The following is a 17,437-nucleotide window of genomic DNA, read 5'->3' as shown; positions in this document are numbered from 1 at the left end:
GTGATCCGTACTTTAGATCCCAAGCAGAACCAAGGGTCGGCACCTGAGATTCAGGCACTGAAGAATCAGCTGCAAGAGCGTGAAAGGATGTTCCATTCTTTAGAGGTAACTTATGCTGGGTTAGCCCAAATTGTTTTCACTTGCGTTTAACATTGGGCAGGATTCAACCAACAAGTCCCGCCAATGGAAGCCTGTACGAAGATGTCTACTTGTGCAGTGGGGCTCCCCCCCCCCCCGCTCACCACCACACCCTTCAAAATTGACTTGGGGGGTAAGGAGAAACACACCCCAGAATAGTTTGCAAGCAGGAGGAGAAGGGGGGGGTTCTGTTTTGGAAGCTGAAAAGCTTGCACCGATGGAACGATTGCCATGGGGCTACATTGAATTTTCCCTGGAGGGACATGGGTGGCGCTGTGGGTTAAACCACAGAGCCTAGGGCTTGCCAGTCAGAAGGTCGGCAGCTCGAATCCCCGCAACGGGGTGAGCTCCCGTTGCTCGGTCCCTGCTCCTGCCAACCTAGCAGTTCGAAAGCACGTCAAAGTGCAAGTAGATAAATAGGTACCACTCCAGCGGGAAAGTAAATGGTGTTTCCGTGCACTGCTCTGGTTCGGCAGAAGCAGCTTAGTCATGCTGGTCACATGACCTGGAAGCTGTAAAGCGAGATGGGCGCCGCAACCCCAGAGTCGGTCACGACTGGACCTAATGATCAGGGGTCCCTTTACCTTTATCCCACCCTGACACCTTATTGCCAAGGGTGGGTAAGACATCTGTAATAAATAGCAGTACAGTGGTACCTCAACTTACGAACGACTTGACAACCGAATTTTTCGACTTACGAATGGGGCAAATGGCCGCACGCTTACGAATTTCTTGACATCCGAATGGAAACCGCGGCGGTTTTAGATAGGGTTTTTTTGACTTACGAATTTTTAGATGGGGTTGCTTAGACTTATGAATTTTTCCATTTCCAATGCATTCCTATGGGAAATCGCGTTTCCAATGGCGCTTTTCGACTTACGAATTTTTCGACCTACGAAGGTGCCTTCAGAACGGATTAAATTTGTAAGTGAGGCACCACTGTATAGTGGAACCTTGCTTTTCAAATGTAATCCATTCCGGAAGAATGTTCCACTTCCGAAACATTCAAAAACTGAGGACCAATGGGCAGTCGGCAAAATCCATTGAAAAAAATGGAAAGACATGCAGCAGAAGCCATTTGAAAACGGAAGCAATTACTTCCAAGTTTTCGGCGTTTGGGTTCTGAATCGTTTGTCAATAGAGACGTTCGAGAACCAAGGTTCCACTGTAGTATTAACTTGCAGATCAGTTCTATGCATGTTTTCTCAGAAGCAAGTTCCACTGATTTTCCAGCGGGCTTATCCTCAGGCAAGAAAGCAATCCTGTCCCTCCCCTGATGCTGATGGTTGAGGGCGAGATTTGCATTGTGAGCATCTGCCTCTTCATCACAGAGAGGAATATTGCCAGTCAGAGGGACTTCTCCTCTCTGTCAGAGGTCCCAGCTTTGCCCAGGCAGGCAGAAAGCCACCACTAGCAGATCTCCTTCCAGTGGTAGCAATTGGCATTCCCCCCCAAAAAGGGGGGGTGCAATGCCTGCAGCTCTGGAGCTGGCATAATGAACAACTGCTCCCTCACAAGCGCACCTCCACTCACAAACCTTTTGCCCTGGTTGGTGTGAGTGCCAGAGCTCCAGATGCAGCAGGAGATCTGCCACTTCACCCTTTCCTGGCCCCAAGTTAGGATTGCTCTATCCTTGTGCATAGAATTGCAGCACTGTTGGCAATTATATTGTGCTCTTGAATGTTCACTGTTGGGTTAAGTTTTCATCCTGGGCTCCTAATTTGAAGTAGCAGCATGAATGTAAAAACAGGCAGCCGTGCACCATGTAAAGGTAAAGGAAAAGGACCCCTGGATGGTTAAGTCCAGTCAAAGGCAACTATGGGGTTGTGGCACTCATCTCGCTTTCAGGCCAAGGGAGCCTCCGTTTGTCCACAGACAGCTTTCCAGGTCATGTGGCCAGTAGGACTAAACTGCTTCTGACGCAACGGGACACTGTGACGGAAACCAGAGCGCACGGCAACACTGTTTACCTTCCCGCCACAGTAGTACCTGTTTTTCTACTTGCACTGGTGTGCTTTCGAACTGCTAGGTAGACAGGAGCTAGGACAGAGCAGTTGCACCATGTGGTCTCTAATTGAAAATGTTATTTTATGATGGCTCTAATGACGTGAGGAGCTGGGTGTCTGTGGTCTCCAGCACATGTTGCTACGACTAATGGGGAGTAAAATTTATGCACTTGAACCTGCAATACTGCATGAATACCTTTAGCACGAATGCCAAATAATTAAAAGCGCTTGATAATGCTTTTCTTAATTAGAAAGAATACGAGAAAACGAAAACTCAAAGAGATATGGAGGAGAAATACCTTGTCAGTGCCTGGTACAATATGGTAAGTAGTCCAAAGTGAAAATAAACACTCAGATATGACTTGTGTTTGTAATAGGTTTTCCTGAACAAGGATGACTCTCAGACTTGAGAGTCTTAAGTGCAGAGGTGTCCATTTGATTACCATAGAGATTTGTAGTTTGTGGTATGTTTTTACTCTCTTTGCTGCTTCAGGATCTCTGCTCCAGGCCTCACGAGGAAGTGTGTGTCCTGTGATGCTGCAGGAAACAGGTGGGAGAGGGGTGGGAGAGCACAGCATTGGTCCTAAGCCCCAAACATTCCTGGAAACTCCATAACGGAGGTACATGAGATAGTCAACTGTGGCTAAAAGTGTGAAAAGCCTACCTTCTTTCAGGTTTTTTTTGAACCCATATTTGATTTTTAAAATGCCACCTAAATACTACTTTTCACCCCTCCTTCTGATTACTAGATCAGTTGCGGGTGTGAGCTAGAGGAATTTTTAAAATTCTTTTTGTAACATGACTCATCCTTCTGTGGCTTCTGTATCCAGGCCTATTTCTTTCAACTGTCTCATTATAATTGTCAAACATAATTCAAAAACCCTTCTAAATGGCTGGCTGATTTTGCCTGAAACAGCAGGGTACAAAATCCAGCTTCCTGAGAATCTCGGCTTTCGTTTTTTTAAAAGAGCTTCCCCCCCCCCCCTATATTTCTTGGCTCTGAAGATACACCTGAAAGTACATCAGCTGATAAAATTTCAGAGGCCTCAATAAGATTTCCGGTCATTATAGGATAGGGTGTATGTGCCATACATACTTCCATTTATGTACATATAGATATATGAAAACCACCTCTTGCTTTGCACGCAAACAGGACAGACACATGCATAAAGACACATTGCTACCCCATCATGTCCAGCTTAGCTGTTGGATGGGAAAAGGCAAATATTCTGTGAGATGTAAACAAGTATTCAGCAACACACAGAAAAGCTAAGGTGGAAAGCTTTTGAAAAACGGTGTTCACGGTGGCCCTGTGCTGCGTTACGTGCCTTTCTTTTATAAGCATCTGTCTTCTCCAAAGTCCATTTTCTCTCTACAGGCCAGGAAGTGATGCTTGTAGGTATTCCTACCCTAATCAGAAAGCAATCCTGGAAATAAAGGGTGGCAGGTTCCTACTGTCATAGCCTCCATAATTCAAGAATCATGATACACCAGTCAAGCAGTGTGAAAGGAAAGGTTTTGATAACCTTAAAGCTGGATCTAGGGGCGTGTTTTTGTCTTCCTCCAGGAGTTTCCCATACATAGGGGTTGGTCAGCAAGTGTCAGCTCATCTGTGGAAGCTTTGCACACGTCCGCAGGAAGCAACCTAGTCACAGACATGCTGCTATAGTTGCCATACCTCTGGAGTTTAGTTGTTCACCACTGCCGCTGGATAATTGATAGAGGTCATGCATGCTGGTGCAGTGGGGCTAAGAATGTCACCTGGGAAGTTGCCAGTTCATCTCATCCCTGCCATGAATTTATTACTGGCAGATGGCCTTAAGCAAACTACTCTCTCTTGGCTTTAGCCAGAACTCTCAAAACATGCAATGGAAATGCTAAATTTGAGGATGAACATTTGGGTTTTACTGTGGACTCGTGGCTCCATGCCCCAAATCTGGGTGGCCCTGTTTGGGAAAGGGAGGTCCAGCGCAGACAACACACCATAGTAGAGCAAACGTAATGTATGTTTTAGTTATTATCTCTTTCGTAATATTGGAACCCAGGGTTATCGGTGAAGCTGATCCATGGCAGAACCAGGACAGACCAAGGAATTACTGCTTTGCACAGCACATGGTTCAATTATGGAATTTGCTACCACAATTTATAGTGATGGCCACCAACATGGGCACCTTTAAAAAGGGATTCGACAAATTCATGAAGGATAAAGCTATCAATAACTACCAGTCATGTTAGTTGCATTAGTTCCAGTATCAGAAGCACTGTCTCCCTGAGTACTGGTTGATGAGGAGCATGAATGGGAGTTTGCTGTTGCACTCATGTCCTCATAGTGGGCTTCCCATGGGCATCTGGCTGGTTACTGTGAGAGCAGAATACTGGACAGGAGGGGCCTTTGATACTATCCAGCAAGGCTGCTCTTAAATCTATCTGCCTTTTGTTTTCCTAGGGTATGGCTCTTCATAAAAAAGCAGCAGAAGACAGACTTGCTACCACAGGTTCAGGACAGTCCTTCCTAGCTAGACAAAGGCAAGCCACCAGCACAAGAAGAGCCTATCCTGGGCATGTCCAGCCAGCTACAGCAAGGTAGAAGAAGGCCCTACCTTTTGAATGGAAGCCATCCTGGGATCAAGGCCTACTTCTGTTACGAGTGACAGCATTTCAGGAGACTTAGCCAGCATCCTTTCTGTATCTTTGTTCCTTGCGGTTGCTGTTAACTTCTCATTTCAGGAAGGTGGTTGTTTTTTTCTTTTTTAAGAAAACACTTCCTCAATGTTTTTAGTCTTACTTTCTGGAGTCTTCCCTTTGTCTTTTGATGTGCCAAAATGTTGGAAAACACCTAGTGGAATGTAATAATGGAATCTCCCCCTCTCTTTCCCTTGTTTATATGGAATTGTCCTGTCTCGCCTGAAAACTGATGATGGCTAAGTAGCAAACCGAAAATGTCCCATTGGCAAATGATGTTGCCATCCTTTCCAAGGCTACCATTGTATAAAGGGAATTACCTTTTCTTTCTAAATCCAGTCTGATCTGTTTAAACTATGTGATGGAATTTGCAATGGTGTTGCATAGAATTATTATGAAATGTGTTAGCAGCAATAGTCAGATGCTGGCGGAAGCTGTAACCTGGCTGCAAGTACCTGATCGTGTGTGTTCATGTCCTTCTCTTGGCTTTAATTTGGAGAGGCAAGCTGATTTTTGTCCTTATTTGCCCATGTCCTTTTTTCCTTTTAGCATTACTAAGGTTAAAAATGATTTGATGTTCCTCTTCCATTCTTGGTTAGTTCAATCACAGTGGAATACGACAAACATTCATTGCATGGCCAATTGCTTTAAAGCTTCCCTCTCTGCACTCTTAACCAAGTGGAGCACCCATCCTTTTCATTGCCATGTTATCGAAGTTCTCCACCTGCTTGGAAATCCTAGGAGATGGGACCATAGTAGTATTCTACTTACTGTGTGCCTTGATCCTACAGATGCCTAGTATTCTACATGGTTAAACCATCATGGAGAAATCTTATGAAGCAGTGAACTGTGTAGAACAGTGCCCTTCTGGCCCCCCATATATCATTTGACTCAAACTCCTGAGTCCCAGCCAACATGGTCAGGGATGATGGGAGTTGTAGTTCAAAAACTTACCCATCCCTGGTGTATAGAGTTGGTTTTGATTGGATGTCTTTGGTGGATGCTGTCTTCAAATTGCCATCTACCACTGAGGACTATTTTTAATAGGTCAATAAGGAGGGAGAGTCCATTCATTGCCTTACAGATGGTACCATTACCTTCAGGTTTGGTGATTCTAACATGAAAACTCGCTGTCCTTTTGTGCCAAATCTTCATACATGCCTGGGTCTTTGTCATGAAGGAAGGCTAGCAATTCCCCTTCAGATTCTGATCCTTCCAAGTATTGTGTTCTAGATGTTGAGCCACTTGCACCCTTTTCAAATTAATGTGTGAGAAGTTTGGGGTTGCTCAAGACGAGTAGTTCCATATGGATCCGCCATGGAAGTAGTTTAGAGGTTTTGTTGGAAAACTTCACCTTAAAATAAAAATTCAGTGTCTCTTAACGTTCAGCAGAGAACAGCTTTTGTTGTGTATCCTTCCAAATGTAGACCATAATGACCTTTTCCTTTCAAGGAGGGGAAAGGAATCAGAGATGGCTTTAACTTGGAAGTCCACCTGGTTTTTATGGTCACATTTTCAGTATAAAATGTTTTTCTTCTCATCCTCATTTTGTGCGAGAATGCACAGCACATCTTAATTTAAAAAAAGGAATATTGCCTTTATTCACCACCACCCTAGTACATAAAAGGAGTTCTTAAAGTTCAGTAATGTGTAGAATAATAATTAAAATGCAGGGTGCGGTTGTTAGCCCTTTGTAGTATGGTTTCAATGTTAGATGAAGTAAGCCAGGTATTTCCCTCAGTAGGCATAAAAGTAAATTTTAAAAAATCCTTCAAAGGATCATTCACTTGGTAATCTGCCTTTTTTCTGCAATAGTGAATTTGAAGCAGGAGGCAAAGTATGGGAAGTATCTGTGCATAGTTTTCAATTGCACTAACAAGCAAAGGTGTTAGATTGGCATCCTGTCTTTTTCTGCTGGTGGCAAGTAGTGTACTGGAAGCAAACGAGCAGTGATTAGTACTGAGTTAACCAGTTTTAGTGCAATGCATACTACACTTGCTATTCCGGGTCAGATAACATCTCCAGCAGTCTTAATTTTGCCAGCTGAATGCTTCTGCAGGCAAAAACCTCTTATTCTGTTGGGAGTGGCAGGAGTGTGTGTGTTTTTTTTCTTTTCTGCAGGATGTTGTGCATCTGATAGAACTATTCCTGTTTGTTCTGTGCCTGAAAGAAACTTGAAGACAACTTTAATTTTACAATTGGACCCGCATCTTTTTTTCTTTTTCTGTTTTTGATTTCCATTCTTGCTTTCCTTTCTCTGTTAGTTGGCGCTGTGGTTTTGCCTGTCTTCCACAGCATATTTTTGTTCCGTTTTTCATCTAGCATGAAAGCAAAAGCAACTTCTTTCTCCACTTTGGCTGCCTTATTTCTTGTTTGCATTGAAGTGGAAGGCAGGCTTATTATCAGTATTCTGAAATGTCAAGGACCTTTCATTAAAAACACTATTAAATTTTACTTTGATGCATTGAGAACCAAACATACATTCTTGTTGATCATTAAAAACCAAGGAGAGCAACAGTCAAGGACGAAATTCCCAGAATGACAGTTGCACTTAATTCCCATTGAAAGGAATAAAGACAGTTGTGGTTAAATTAAGTGTCTCTAATTTCCAGAGGACTTAAGTGCAACTGGCTTTCTACATATCAAGGTCACTGTGTCTTGCTGCTGTATACAGCTTTTGTGGCAAAGACAGAAATAAAAGGCTTGTTTCTAAAATATTTATATTGGGTGGAATGGAAACAATTCATAAACCAAGCAAGTCTGCTAATTTCTATAAACATGTCCACTGAATTTGCCTCCGATAGAGCAACAGCAATGTTGGCTTGTACTTCCTTATTTGAGAAGTATGTGTTCTAACGATGGATAAAATTTGGGCTAGCCAAATGGAATGGAGTTCATATTTTTCTAAAAGGAACATTTAGCAGCAAGTTGTGTGGGCATTACCAGGCTTGTTTTTAAACTAGGTTTACTTCAGGTATTGAAGGCTAGGAAGGCGGAGGGGGCGGTAAGATGAGTTGGCTTGATGCAAGAAAAACAACCACCCTACAGTTGTGTAGGTTGTAGCTTTTTGCTTGTATGATTTTTAACTTAAAAATTAAGCAATGTTCCCTCTTATAGTCCAAAAATTTCCTTTTCATGTTTGTATTTTTCTCCAGTTTAGGACTTTGGTAGATTTAATCTGTCTCTTGTGTTCCTCCTGTCGAATTAGGTCTTTCACCAATTACGATATGCAGTTGCAGTTGAATACTGGAAAGTGAAGGGACCCTCTGAAATGTGTATTAGATTATTTTTATGGCTTGCAAACAGATCAGATATGCGGCATTTTTGACAGGGTCACCTAGTAAGTCTTTTAACTGGGAGGTTTAAAGAGAGAGAAACCTTCAGTCTCCTAGCCATTAAAATAGATGATACTGGAGAAACGTAATTCTCTTTGGGTTAGCTGTGTGCACACACCCCACCCATAGGGTAATGTCTGACAAAGTTCTTTGTGTGAATCAGTGCATGCAAGCAGGCTCATGTGCTGCACCTCCACCTTGGAAAGAGAAAGGTAAATGTGGAACTCATCCCCGGGACACCTTTTTTTAAAAAAGGAAAGAAAGAAAGGGACATTATCCCTGAATGGAAGTGCTCATTTTCAGACTAATATACATTTGAACCTGCCTTTATCCTGTATTCAGGTTACAGGTCACTTAAACACAATAGCCCCAGTCCACTTCCACAGACAGGTGAAATCTGAAGACGCGTTTGTGGCTTGAAGACAGACTAGAACTATCCTCCCATATTGGTTCTGTGTTGGATGCTGGAAGTCTGGGTTGGAGAATGGTTCAGGCTGATCCACGTTATCAAATATAAAAAAATGGACACTCGTCTACGAAAGCTTATGCCATAATATATCTCTTAGTATTTAAGGTGCTACAAGACACTTAGTTGTGTTTACTGCCAGCAGACTGACACTGGTGGCTCTTTTCAAAACACTGTCAGTTTGGGTTGAGATTTTTTATAAAACTACGTGGATAGAACCCCAGCCAGTTAGGAGAAAAGACGTCAGCCTCAATGTCAGAGAAGCTTTGACGTTTCTGCATTGGAAGCAATTATGGGTTTTTAAGATGTACAAAATATCCTTTAGTATATTAAAGACCAACTTTTATATGCTCTCAACAATGGTATGGCGGGGAGGGGAGCCCATGGTCAGGATCTCCTCCAGTCAACCAGTCAGGAAAGTTTTAAATTGCAAGAGCAATTTCTTTTCTTTTTCTTTCAGCACATTGACATCCTATCTAATATAGGGGTGCACAGGTACTCAGCTGGTAAAATCTTATGTGGATTTATTAGCAAATGAGCTTTCAACACTTAGTACCGTAGCTTATCTTTTACGAACCATTTCCTTGTCACAGCAATGTTGCAGTGTGTAAGTCCATAAACTACACATATTTGCTAAACTTCTTAAAATGTCTCTAAACAGGGTAGTCATCATTTTTAATGTCTTTTTTTTAAAACAAAAACAAAAACATTTCAACAGCAATTAAATATTTGCTGCTTCTACCCCTCCCTTTTATTTTGGATATATGCGATATGTGGCTGCTTAACCTGCTGCAGTTTATCAAACAAGGGCTCTTTGGTCTCTACGCCATCTCTCTTTTTATCTCCTGTTCAGTCAACGTAAGCAAAACCTCTCATTTTAAAGGTCTTGGCACCTTTTTCTCCAAAGCAAAAACTTGCTTGCAAAGATGCTTATCTCCATTTGTGCGTAGGATTTTACCACTTTCCCATCCAACATTATAAAGCCCCCAATTCTTCTCAGCCACCGAGAGAGTGAAACTTGATACAGTATTCCTAAGTTCTAAAAATGGGTGTTGGGTAGGTTGTTGAGCTCCTGTAGCACTTCGTATGTTAACATCCATTGCCGCTGCTACTTAATTCTTCCTGTTAACAGTATTAACATGCAAGTCTCTTGCAACTTCTTCCATTTACTAAGCTAACATTTAATCTTAAATGTATTTTATATATGCACCTTTGTTGACTGCTATTATTTTAAAAGTGCACTAAAGGAGCCATGTTGTTCAATACTATATACATATATAGATATATAGATATACTTTTTTTTTTAATACCAGCAAGATCTTTCCTTGGAGAAAGCAGATAGGAAGTGGTGCCTGACCTCTTCCAGGTTTTTTATTTGAAACTCTGAGGCTTGACATATATGCAATATTTTATTTATTGATGTTGCATCCTGTCTTAATGTGTATATATCCTTTCTTGCTTTCCCCCCTCTCCCACTGCAGACTTGTACATTTCCTTTTAAAGGCTTCTTTTCCCATCTGTGCAGATGTGTACAAGCAGCTCTAGAAAGGAACATCAGTGGAGATCACTAATATCAAAGAAGCATACTCTTCCTTAGTTTCAGTATTATACGTGACATGGCCTTTCTGGATTATATTTAGGGTTTTCTGTATTTTTATGTTCTCTCTTCCTCATCCCTGCGTTAACTTCCTTTCAGATTGCACTAATGTCTTTATGTTATGAATTATTGCTATCATCCATGCAATACATTATGTTGACAGTGTAACTTGGAATGCTTTGTGCTGCCTTTAAACTATTTTTAAAGCTGCCTTTTTAAAAAAGAAAAAGGTTATACTCTTTTAAGTACATGCTTGTGCTGCTCTAGATAATGTTTTGTATTGAAGCAGACCTAGGAAATGTGGCAGTGTGATAGAAAACCCAAGGAAAGATTGATTTGTGGCTGCATTAGTATCTTACTGTTACATTAGCCATCCTGCGGGAATGTTGAATGATCCTTCCAAGCCTCTGGTCAGCAACCATTTTATAGGAGGGCTGCTTTGAGGATGGAATAGAAATTGGCAGGCCAGCTCTCAACCCGTGCTTCCAAAATGCCAGCAAGTCCCATTGGCAGGGCTATCACATCCACTCTGCATGCCTCTTGGTTGATAGCTGGCCTTCATCTTGGTTCTGCTCAAGGGGACAGACTTGGCCTCAAGGCATGCAGATGCTGGTCTCTGCTTTTAAGCCATAGGAATTATCTACACAGTCAAGTGAAAAAAGAAACTGTTACTAAGCGCTGTATGGGTTTGATTAGCAGGCTTTTTCTAGCAGTCGTACACTTTTAGTCCTGGTGTCGCTTAGCCTCTGCCTGCTTAAACAGAGGGGAAGACACTGTTCTGCAGAACCAAGCCCCCCCCCCCTCTCTCTGTTCAGGACAAGTTATTTGATCCAAGGCTTGAATGGACTTTTCTTCTTGCTGAGCACCAGCAGCTTATAAATGTAGTCCCCCGCCCCCCGAACGACATTGGTTGTGCTCTGAATTTGATGATTCAAGGACGTAGTTTAGGTGGAAATAAACTAATCGATCAGTTCCAAAGTAGTGAAAATGTGCAGCTCTCCCAAGCTACCTCCAAGATAGGCACGGTGGGAAAAGTTCTCTCCATTGTTCGCTTTCACCCCAACTTGACTAAGGAATGTGTGCGCCAGGGGAGGGGGAAGATTGAGGTCCAGTTTGAATCCTGGTTCCCTTGCATGCTCAGATCGAATGTCAAGGATGATGAGGTCTGCCATGTCACTCACCATTGCCCACTTCGATGTGGGGATCTCTGACATCAAGCAGCTGGGTTGCTGTTGGTTTAGGATTGAATTAGGCAGATGTGTAGGACCTGGTAGTAGAAATTTGATGTTCAACATTTGAATGTAAGACTTGCCGGATACTTGTGATAGACAAGTACTATGTAAGTTCCGAACTCGAGGGGGAGGTGTCTGCTGCCTTCGTTATTCCAATACCTAATCATGAGGCATCAATATCCTTTCCTACCTTTTCTTCTCTTGCACAAACTTTTGAGTTAACTGGTTTGCAAGGAATTGCCTTGTAGTTGTCTGGTGTGGTTGCTTTTGGAGTCTTCTTGTTTTGTGTTTGCTGCTGCTCTTAACATACATGGCTTGAGGTCAGGGGCTTTTTTTGTATCTTGTGTCTTTTTTTTTTCTTGCCTACTAAAACATGTCAGACCACTAGCTGGAGTCGTAGAGGAATGTGAGATTATAGTAAAAGCTCCAATAGGCACTTTTGGCTGTCTATTTGAAACGGTTTGGGTTTGTGCAAATGCAACTTTCTGAGATCCTAAGCATGTTTTAAACATATCGGTTACTGTGTGTTATGTAGTTTTTGCGTTGTCTCTCTCTCTCCCCCCCCCCGCCCCACCCATTTTTCAATAGCAACTTGACTGTCCTGACCTAGATGTTGACTGGTTACCAAAATTACTGTTTATGAAACCGCCAGTGATATTTTCCCCCCCTGTAAGAGTGTAAACTCCTCCAACCACCAAATATTAATTCTCTCCCCACCTATGAATCTTACCCTGTATCTACCATCTTGCCATGGTAGTGGTTTTGGTATGAATGTGTGTAAAGACAAGGTAATATGGTCAGGTGTTCAAAGCACCCTCCCCTTCCCCATTCAAATAATAATGCTTCCAAGGCTACAAAACCAGTGTACAGTTGTTAAACAAGTTGTAAATAAAGGCTTATATAAAACTTGGTGCTGATTTTTATTACATGAAGCAATTGTTATTTATCACACACATATCCCGGCATTTCTCTAGAAAACACAGGTTGTTGTGCACGGTCTTTCCCATTTTATCCTCAAAATAGTCCTGTGAAGGTAGGTCAAGACAATTCACCACTAAGAAAAGAGGGGCTATTTGATATGATTTATCCATGTTGAAAATTGGCGTTTGAACATGTTAAAAACTGAGTGTGCAACACTATTAAAGGCAGTGTAATTATAGGTAGTAACAGTGGGACAATCAAAGTTATCAACCTAGAACCGTGATAGAGGCGAGAAAATCTTATTGCACAGAAGAAATGTATTCCAAAGGAAAGAGAGCCAAATGTCAATCAGCATGCCACCCTAGCCCCAAAATGGGAGCATCAAACCCCAATTTGGAAGGGGAGGGAATCTGTCTGAGGAAGTTGTAACACCACTCTTATTTGTTGTTCGTTTATCTTCCTGATTTTTTCACCCCCGTTTTGAAAATGCCTTTTATAGCAAAAGCTTTGTTATCTTGGTTTGGTTAGCAACTTCCTCTAATACTGGTTTTGCAGAACTCTTCACCACCACCACAAATAGTCTATTAGCACTGCCTCAAGAGCTGTCTTGGGATGAGTTAAGAGATGTAGCTGGGTTGGGTGGTAACTGCTTTATGTTGCTTTGAACAAGCAGGCAATAGGTAATTTTCATCTACACAGATTGTGGAGGAGCTTGTATTTGCATTGTGTGAAGGCATCCTCGAAGGCAGTGATAAACTTCATAAAATAGGTAAGATTGTAGACTTCTCTTTGTTATCTCATTCTCAAAAAAGCCTAACCAAAAGTTAGTAATGTGTCATATGGGATTGAACTTAATTGGTGTTGAAGGAGAAGTATGGAGTATGTCAAAACACTAAACACAACATTCACCAATAAAGAGCACATTGTGACTGCTCACAGGAGATGCTAAGTTGCCTCTCGTGCTAATATGGATTACTTCTGATAAAAGTATGGTAGATAAAATCACTTTTCATAAACACATAGCCCTTCTGGCCATGATACAGGTTTCTCCAAATAACCTGATTACAGTATTATACCCAGGACAGTAGCTGGTTGGAACAGATGGGCTGTCAACTACAGTACCTGGAAGTCAGGCCAGGTGTTTTTTCTTGGACTGACTCAAGGGAAGCAAAATGTTACTGGCAAAAAGGGCGCCCTACCTGCAGCCAGCTCAAAAGAGTATACGTATATACATTTCACTGGTGAACCTGTGACATGTGAGTTCTATACCTTTTTAAATATCTCAAAACAGTACATAAACATTACTTCCAACAACTGCACACTTCTTTAAAACATAATTCTATGCAAGAATTTAAACAGTGTACAAGTAGAGACATTATTGGAAGGGAATCAGCACCCAGTGGACAACTTTAGCACATCATTTTGGCCACTGTCCTGTACCGTGAATGAAGCCTAGCACCAGGAACAAGCAGCAATTAGTGGTGCGTCCAAGCAAAAATGGCACTTGACCCATTCACCAAGAACCTCTCAGAAATATGGAGCCTAATCCCAATATTAAAGGTAGGTTGGAAGGTCCCCCCAAATTGTTCACATACAATGCCTGAAATGCATTTTTGAGGAGTGCAGTGTCACGATTATATTCTCAGCATCAGAATCTATACACCTACTTGCAAGTTTCACTGAGGTTTTGAAAGTGCCTTGGCTCCCTCACAAACCTGTTAAGTGAGTGGTGAAGGCCTTTGTGGGTACAGCTGTCCATCTCTGGACTGCTGTCCCCAGAAATGCTTGGGTTAGTGCCAACACTTCTGTCCTTTTCCTGCCAAAAATGTGTTTTTAAAAAACCCAAAATTGTCAGACACTGATAACCATTAACAGATCTAATTTTAGTCTACTGCGATAGCCATCTGCTTTCATGTGCTGAATTGTGTTGATTTGTAGTGACACTGGCAGCATAATTGAAGAGCAGGATGCCAACAAACATCTAACAAAGCCTGTAAAAACTGAAATGTAACACACCTTTGCACTCTGGGGAGTTCGCAGTAGTTGAGGCTTTAGAGACTGAATCTGTCTTTTATCAGCTGGTGACGGAATGCTGTGGGTGCCTAAGTTAGGAACAGTCTCAAACCCGTACTTCTGACATAGATGCTGCCCCCCCCCCAACACTGCAGGTTTACATTTTACAACAAAACAAACTCACAAAAAACAACGTCATCTTACGAACCAAGAACTTCTCCAGTGTAGGTCTTATTAAAAGATCACTGAAAAAGAATGCCTGGCATCAATGGGTCTGGATAACACGCCAACACCAAAGAAGAACCAACTGAACAACAGTCTTGAAAATGCTTTATTGAACTGCGTGTCTTATTGTAATGTGCAGGTGTGTTTGAAAAGACTACAGCTTGAAAACTGGTTTTGAAAATCCTCAACAATTAAAAAAAAAATCCCTAGCTGGGTTAAACTCCCAAGATAACCAGAGGGCTGCTGTAAAATACCCCCCTAGAACATTCTGTTGCAGAGACTAAAAAAAAGAACCAAATCTAGTACTGTATTTTATATAGAAATAACTGGAGTCAAACTAAAAACCAAAAACCAGTGGGTGGGGCTTTTTACCATTTTTGATGAGAATCTGTCCTTTTAAAGCCCCACCATACTGCTCAAGTCTGCAATTTAATTCTAAGATGCTTGCTATGTAGCAGAAGTGGAAAGGGTAGAGAAGGGAGATAAGAGATGAAGAAAGTGAGAGAACCAGAGAGAAACATGATTATTGTCTAAGCCTAGTTTAGATTTAATCAGAAGCTGTGTGCAATTTTGTCTTTATATCTAACTTTACATTCCCTTCCCCACCACCCCAACCCCCCAAAACAAAAAAAAACCCTCCTGTCCCTGCCTTGGGGCTATTATGAAAGTCTATGCACAAAAACACTGTACATTTTTATACATACAGGATTAATAGTATAGGCATGTAGGTGGCATGATTCAATTAAAAAGGCTTTTTACTTTTTTTATACCAGGAAAAAAAAATCAAGAAATAATAAATAAAAAGGTGCTAGAATTAGCATTAAGAATGCAGTTGTAATATATTGACAAAAGTTTGGGAAGTCAACCTCCTCAAGCTCTCCTGTTGCTGACAAGTCTCTGCAAACTAGGTAGCAAATACATAAATAACTCAAAAACATATGATTGAGACTGTGAAGGTTTTTTAAAACTAAGACAACATAATCCAGGTTAACTTTTGTTTTCTTTTAAGACAATGAGCAAATGAATAATCTACACCTGAATAAAACATGTTTTAACAGTTTGAAAATGGTTTTCTTTTAACAACCACAAAAAGGAAAAAAAACCTTTTAAACAAAGTTGAACAAGTATTTTGATTATAGGGCACACAAAAAGCCCCCTTTGCCAGAAGATTTTGGCAGTGGCCTTACTTTTGTGTCTCCTAGAGATGCATAAAAAGCAGGCTGAAACTCCACGTGGATGTGCGATGGTTAAAGAGAGCAACACAAGGGTCACACTGAGCAAAACGTCACACCCTGGAAACAAGCTGTCCCACTGTAGAGCTTGCATGATGTGCAAACGGCACATGTAATAAAAGTGGTTCAGACGTACATTATTCAAAAGCTACTTGATGGCCACACAATGCTAAGTGAGCATTAACCTCTTTGCCTTGTAACCTCTGAATAATGGGAAAGCTTTTGGGGGAGGGGGAGGGAGTCGTTTATAGTTTTACTCCTTGTATTTAAATTTTCTTTAAATGACAAGGTCACTAAAACTCATGCACGCTGCAAAAAACCTCATGCAGTAAAGGTAAACCATCCAAGCAGTTTTTATTCATTAATATTCATAAATACACACAGCAGCTTCATTAGAGATTTCATTTTTTTTCCTCTTCAGTTTGAATGTGGAGTATTAGGAGAACCTTTTTGCATGTCAAAAAGTACAGGGCACAGAGGATTTCCCTCTGATCTGCAACCTACATTTACCTGCTAGAAGTAAAAATTATTTTTAAGTGGAAATGATTATCATATATATCTTTCTCTCTTCCTTTGAATGTACACAATGTAACAAGAGTGACAGACCTGAAATTACAATCACCAAAACAAACCCAAGATAGTTGTTGTCCACTTTCATTGGCAAATACAGCACAGAGGACATTGTCTGCGAAGTGGGATGTCATCAAAGAGGAGGTGGAGGAGGCTCGTTTCCTTTATTACTCTCTTTTAAATTTAGATTTTCTAAAGCAACATCTAAAGGCATAATATCTACACAGCCCATAGCACCAAAATCGGCAACCTCCCCACGCTCGTCCTCATCAGAGGAGGAGCTTTCTTCCCGCATTAAAGTGGACAGCAGAAGCTCTTGAACAAACAGGCTGCGGTCAGCTCGCTCACTCTCCATTGACTGACGCTCTACTTCAGACATCTTGGGATCGTTCAACCTGCACAAGGGGAGACAAAGCAGGATATAGCTGAAAATTCTGAGGCTCAGGAACACTGTACACAACAAGAGTCTAATAATCTACAAGATTATGAAAAGACCTGTGGATGTCTTGGGTTCAGAAAAGATGCATCCGATTTATTTCTATACTGGGAAAGAGATGATCAGGACAGCCAGTGATCACTCCTTGCTTACAGCGAGGGGGAAAAGTATGTGATGCCCTGCTAAATTTGCCCGTTTGCCCCCTGACGAAGAAATGACCAGTCCATAATTTTAATGGTCGGGTTATTGTAGCTGTGAGAGACAGAATAACAACAGGAAGAAACCCCAGAAACCCAGAAGACAAAAGTCAGAGATTGATGTGCATTATAATGAGTGAAATAAGTAAAATTATGGACTGGTCATTTCTTCGTCAGGGGGCAAACGGGCAAATTTAGCAGGGGATCAAATACTTTTTCCTCTCGCTGTATATCCAATACACTGAGTCCCTACCCACCAGCGCTCTGGAGAACTTAACTGCTCTAATGCTGTTTCTATGGAACCCATTCAGTTCCCCTGAACCACAACACCTCAAATTCTCGGTTTACCACAGGGTAGTACAACTTTTAACAAACCTGCATCGTAAC

General features: G+C 41.6%; 2 protein-coding genes across 3 annotated transcripts in view; one reads left to right on the top strand and one right to left on the bottom strand.

Moving 5' to 3' along the window:
- HOOK3 (hook microtubule tethering protein 3) overlaps window positions 1-15,673 on the top strand; it is a 63,393-nt gene extending 47,720 nt beyond the window's left edge. For both annotated transcript variants that reach the window (XM_035097011.2, XM_060269043.1), the window contains exons 20-22: window positions 1-105; window positions 2,396-2,467; window positions 4,591-15,673. In XM_035097011.2, coding sequence (XP_034952902.1) covers window positions 1-105; window positions 2,396-2,467; window positions 4,591-4,731 — 318 coding nt within the window. In that variant the 3' untranslated portion in view covers window positions 4,732-15,673. The remainder of the gene's footprint in view (window positions 106-2,395; window positions 2,468-4,590) is intronic.
- KCMF1 (potassium channel modulatory factor 1) overlaps window positions 12,049-17,437 on the bottom strand; it is a 48,820-nt gene continuing 43,431 nt past the window's right edge. The window contains exon 7 of the mRNA XM_035097014.2: window positions 12,049-16,812. Coding sequence (XP_034952905.1) covers window positions 16,551-16,812 — 262 coding nt within the window. The 3' untranslated portion in view covers window positions 12,049-16,550. The remainder of the gene's footprint in view (window positions 16,813-17,437) is intronic.

This window comes from Zootoca vivipara, chromosome 16 (assembly GCF_963506605.1).
Source record: "Zootoca vivipara chromosome 16, rZooViv1.1, whole genome shotgun sequence".
Taxonomy (NCBI): domain Eukaryota; kingdom Metazoa; phylum Chordata; class Lepidosauria; order Squamata; family Lacertidae; genus Zootoca; species Zootoca vivipara.
This window is presented reverse-complemented; position numbering and strand designations above follow the sequence as displayed.